Source organism: Penaeus monodon, chromosome 6 (genome assembly GCF_015228065.2).
Source record: "Penaeus monodon isolate SGIC_2016 chromosome 6, NSTDA_Pmon_1, whole genome shotgun sequence".
In the NCBI taxonomy this organism is placed as follows: Eukaryota; Metazoa; Arthropoda; class Malacostraca; order Decapoda; family Penaeidae; genus Penaeus; species Penaeus monodon.
Window position 1 is genome coordinate 43,616,073 of NC_051391.1, and position 5,000 is coordinate 43,621,072.

The window sequence follows — 5,000 nt, forward strand, 5'->3', positions numbered from 1 at the left end:
GTGAGAACACAAATTAATCAGTCAATAAGGATATATATCATACCCTGGTGATAAAAATCAATGTCTGTGAAACAGCGTACAGATGCGCCATCTAGCCATGAAGTATTTAACATAATAAAATGAAGACCAACCGTTAAAATAACCTATTGTTATACTTGGTCCATTAAAATCACCAAGGAAAATAAGCGGAGCGAGGGTGAAGTTGTCAGACAAGCATTACACGGCACCATGAGAATTCCTTAAGCAACTTTTCATTCTTTGTTATTTCTTTCCGATCAATAGATACCACAGGCGGTCAGGTTACTCACTCACCTTCATTCTGTTCGCTTTGATAGTAGTAAAGTCATCTCTGATCTTCTGCAGGATCTCGGTACTGATGTCACTGTCCACGAAGGAGTCTAGAATGATGTTCCTGTACATCGTTGACAGAGAGAGAGAGAGAGAGAGAAAAGTGATATTTTCTTTTAGCCATGGAGACGACCAGGTAGAAAAAGAAGAAGGGTACGATCTGGGAGGAGCAGGAGAAAAAGAGGACGAAGCAGTAGAAAATAAGAGACAGACAGACAGACAGACAGAACTAAAGACAGAGACAGATAAAAAAACAAAAAAACATAGAAAGGGCAAGAAGAGTCAAAACAAACATAAACAACAAATCGGCAGCACCTAAGAGCAGTCCACTAAACCCCCTTACCTGTAGATCAGAGAGTACCCACTCTGGGCCCACTCCCGGAGCTGCCCGTCGTCCACAGGGCTCCAAGATGAGGTCTTCGACTCGGTGTGCTTGTAGAAACCACGTTCGGGGTTTCCGCCGGGGATTATGGGGGCCGGCTCTGGTTAGGGGATTTATCCAGACCACGAGAACGGTTAAAAAAAAATCTTAAAACGTTCATTTGCAAAATTATTCGCACGCTTTTAGAACAAGGTAATTATGGATGATTGCTCTTGTAATGACATTTATCATAGCTGATAGAAAAAAAAGAAAAAAAAAATCCCGCACCTAGAACAAGATAAGTAAGGATAATTGGCCTTGTAATGATATCAACCATATGAAATATTGCTACAAATGAATAATGCGCCATTTGTGTAAATGAGAACTAAGATATACAGACAGGGAGAATTATCATACTTATAATAATTTATATCGCAATGGTGTTATTATCGTCAGTATTATCTATACCGTTATCATAAAATACCCTAATTAAATAGCTGGGACTCAGAAACGTAAAATAAAGAAATAACAAAACAAACAAACAAACAAAAAATAATAATGATAACAATAATAATAATAATAATAATAATAATAATAATAATAATAATGATAATGATAACAATAATGATGATGATGATAATAATAATAATAATGATAATAATAATAATCAGATCTGTTTAAGTTCTGTACAAGCTTTTGTTGTCGTGTATTTTAATGCGTGTAATACAGAGAAATCGAATTAAGGCTACACAGGTGCAATACATCCAATACACACACACACACACAAAAAAAAAAAAAAAAAAAAAAAAAAAAAAAAAAATCTCAACCTGTTGGCTTGTAGTGGGAGAAGAGGGAATGCTGGGAAGTGACTGACTTTGCACAGGCGTAGGTAAAGTGTGAGCGAGTGAATACCTGTTTTAATGTCGGTGTTTGTGAGTCGTTGATTAATCATTCGCGTGATAGTATTTCATTTCCATTTTCAAATACACTATTTTCATATCCGTTTCTTAAAAGCGTAGAATTTATTCAAATCACTTGTTGCATTTAAACAGTGAACTAAATAAACAATTAACGGTCATTTCTTGTAATTATTATATTTGTGAATTTATTAATAGTGTCACTATTATCATTATAATCATAATAATAATAATCTTTTGATTATCAACCTTACTGTTGTAACAATGATGATAACCTTGGAGACGATAACGAAGGTAATGATAATAGTAATAATGGTGAAGATAATAAAAACCGTAATAATAATAATAATAATAATAATAATAATAATAATAATAATAATAATAATAATAATAATAATAATAACAATAACATATTATTAAGGATACTAAAGAGTATTACAATGGAAATACTCATGGTACTAATGATAATTATATTGTTATTGGAATATAAATGTATTAACATTTATATCAATCACAAAAGAATATATTAATGCCAAGTGCAACAAGTGTTTCCATTACCTCGATTCTGTGATCACATTATTTTGTATTATGTCTCCGTATCAGGTTATAAATATATCACAATAAGGGAACACAAGTGAAAATTGTCGTCATTCTGGAAAGAAAATTACAGCTACCGATGTGTCATTTACACTCGGTGGATCGTGAGTGTACATACATACAACGTGTGTATTGGATCAACACGGCTGCGCGTGTTAGAGAGAAAGAGAGAGAGAGAGAGAGAGAGAGAGAGAGAGAGTGCGTCTTTGCGTGAGTGTGCGTGTGTGTGTGTGTGTGTGTGTGTGTGTGTGTGTGTGTGTGTGTGTGTGTGTGTGTGTGTGTGTGTGTGTGTGTGTGTGTGTGTGTGTGTGTTATAGAATGATATAACTGATAATGGGTTTATCTCTTATATTATTAGGTGTTTGGTGCAATGCGTATTAAACGTTTTAACATTTCCATTGGCCTAATTTGAAGTGCAATCCTAGACGTCCCTGTGCATGCGCGGTAGTTAACACTTCATTTCCTGAGAGGACCGGTCACTTTACAATCACCTGCTCACAAGTAAAGCTCGTAAAAACGCTACCAATCACTGAATATGAGAGAACCAGCCTACAGCGCTCAACCTCCCTATCTATAAACCTTGACACGAACATCGCATACCTACCTATGAATCCTACTTCGATGCATCCATTGGGCAAGTCACCCTCCAGCGACGCACAATTAGGAGTAGGTCCCCCAGGGGCGTCTGTTGAAGGAGAGGGCGCTGAGGCTGAAGGAAAGAGCGGAGAGTAAGGCGTTTTAGAGCATGTTACAAATACCACAAATGACAGGCTGAAATATTGTCTGGGAATGACAGTGTACCATTGACTAACTGCAGAGAATCTTCAGAGCTGAGGAAGATAATTAAAACAAGTGGTGACAATTCCGCAAGTGTTTATTTTACAAAGGTTAGGCCTATATATACACAAAAGGTGAGGAATCACAGAACAAGGCCACCGCTCGCGTGATCAAGGGGCGTGGCTCGCCTGGTGAATGACCAGCAGTCGTCTGCTCGCGCCATCATAGCGTGTGGCTCGCCTAGCAAATGTCGAGCGGCCACCCACTCGCGTGATCATCGCTTGTTACAGCGGGTCGAGCAAACTAGTGACCAAGCGGTTGCAATACTCCCCCGTCAGGCATGTGAGAGGGGGCAGCCCGCCCTGAAGAACCATACTGGAGGAGGGTCTTCGTCCTGAAGACACAGTGGCTTTAGGTGATCTATTGAGATCCAATCATTGGCGCCTTTAGTCCACAGCAGGAATGCTTTCTTCTTCCTCTCAATAACAAGCAATGGGCCAGATTAGGGAGGGGTGAGGGGAGGCGTGTGGGCGTTGGTGCAGAGGAAAACATACTTCGTCATACGTAGATCTTGGGGGACGTAATGGTGTTCGGGTGGCCTGTAGGTCTGCTTGCAGAAGGCGAACTTCCCGACGATGCGTCGTAGTATAGCGATGTCATTGCTGGATGGAGCACTGGGGAAGAATTCGCCGGGAACCATGAGGGGGTCGCCGAAAATCATTTCTGCTGGGGAGACGTCGAGCCCTTCCTTTGGAGTCGTTCGAAAGCCGAGGACCCAGGGAAATTGCAAAAACCACATTGAATTGCTGCATCGAGACATCAGGGTAGCTTTCAGGGTTCTGTGGAAACACTCCACCATGCCGTTAGCTTCCGGGTTGTAGGCGGTGCCCAATAACTGCCACAGAGACATCCAGAGCTGCGAAGTGAAAGAGGTTATGTGGGCAGGGATGCCAAATCTCGATATCCACCTGGAGAGCAGAGCGGCGGCGCAGGAGGCAGAACTGGCGTTGGACATAGGAATAGCTTCAGGCCACCTAGTTGAAAGATCCACTACGGAGAAGAGGTAGCGATGTTCTTCTGATGGTGGTAGGGGACCCACTACGTCGACGTGGATGTGTGCGAAATGCCTCTGCAGCTAGTGGAAAGATCTGGGGCCCGTTTCGGTATGTTGCTGAATTTTGGAGGTTTGATAGGCGGTGCAGGATCAAACCCAGTCCTTCGTGCCACACGAATTTCTGCTTCAGGTTGCTCGTTGAGAGGGATGGGACAGGCCGTGGATGAAGCTAAAAATGTGACGATGGAGGGAGGTACTGGTACTGATATCGCAGAGGATTGTGGTACCTGCTTCATCCACAGGGATGTCCTTCCACTTGAGGGAAGTAATGGATGTATGGCAGGCAGACATCTCGGGGTCTTGTTGCTGCTCTTTAGTGAGTTGGATGTAGTCGAGCCGTAAATGAACTGCATCGATGGAAACTATGGAGAGGGGGTCAGCTACAGGATTCTTCCTGCCCGGAAGGTGTCAAATGGAGCAGTTGAACTCGGCGATGGTGGAGAGATGACAGCACTGGCGGAGGGACCATGCGTCAGCTTGTCTCATGAAGGCGTAGACTAGGAGAACGGGATCTGTCTGAATCGTGATGCTGCCCTCGAGAAAATGGCAGAAATGACGGACAGCTTGGTGAACGGCGAGGAGCTCTCTATCGAAGTTCTTTTCGGCCTTCAGTAGCTTGCAGCTGAAGAAACCCAAAGGACGGGGCAGTCCTTCGACCAACTGCTCCAAGACAGCTCCGATAGCGATGTTGCTGGCGTCTGTGGTGAGGAGAAGGGGCTTCCCTGGGGTGGGAAAAACGAGGAGGGCTGATGCAGCGAGAGCAGCCTTGGCCTTATGAAATGCATCTGCTTGAGGGGGGCCCCACACCAGGTCCTTGGGTTTCCCTGTATGTGCAGTGTACAAGGGATCAACGATGGATGCGATGCCAGGCAGGAAGCGGTGATAG

The 5,000-nt window shown here is 42.9% G+C and overlaps 1 protein-coding gene across 5 annotated transcripts in view; it reads right to left on the reverse strand.

The window, feature by feature from the left end:
- Nucleotides 1-5,000, reverse strand: part of LOC119574502 — a 25,951-nt gene that overhangs the window by 9,689 nt on the left and 11,262 nt on the right. For 4 of the 5 annotated variants that reach the window (XM_037921761.1, XM_037921760.1, XM_037921756.1 and 1 more), the window contains 3 exons: nt 2,828-2,932; nt 692-830; nt 313-412 (listed from right to left, as the gene is read on the reverse strand). In XM_037921761.1, coding sequence (XP_037777689.1) covers nt 313-412; nt 692-830; nt 2,828-2,932 — 344 coding nt within the window. The remainder of the gene's footprint in view (nt 1-312; nt 413-691; nt 831-2,827; nt 2,933-5,000) is intronic. The other variant, XM_037921758.1, reaches the window with a different exon arrangement.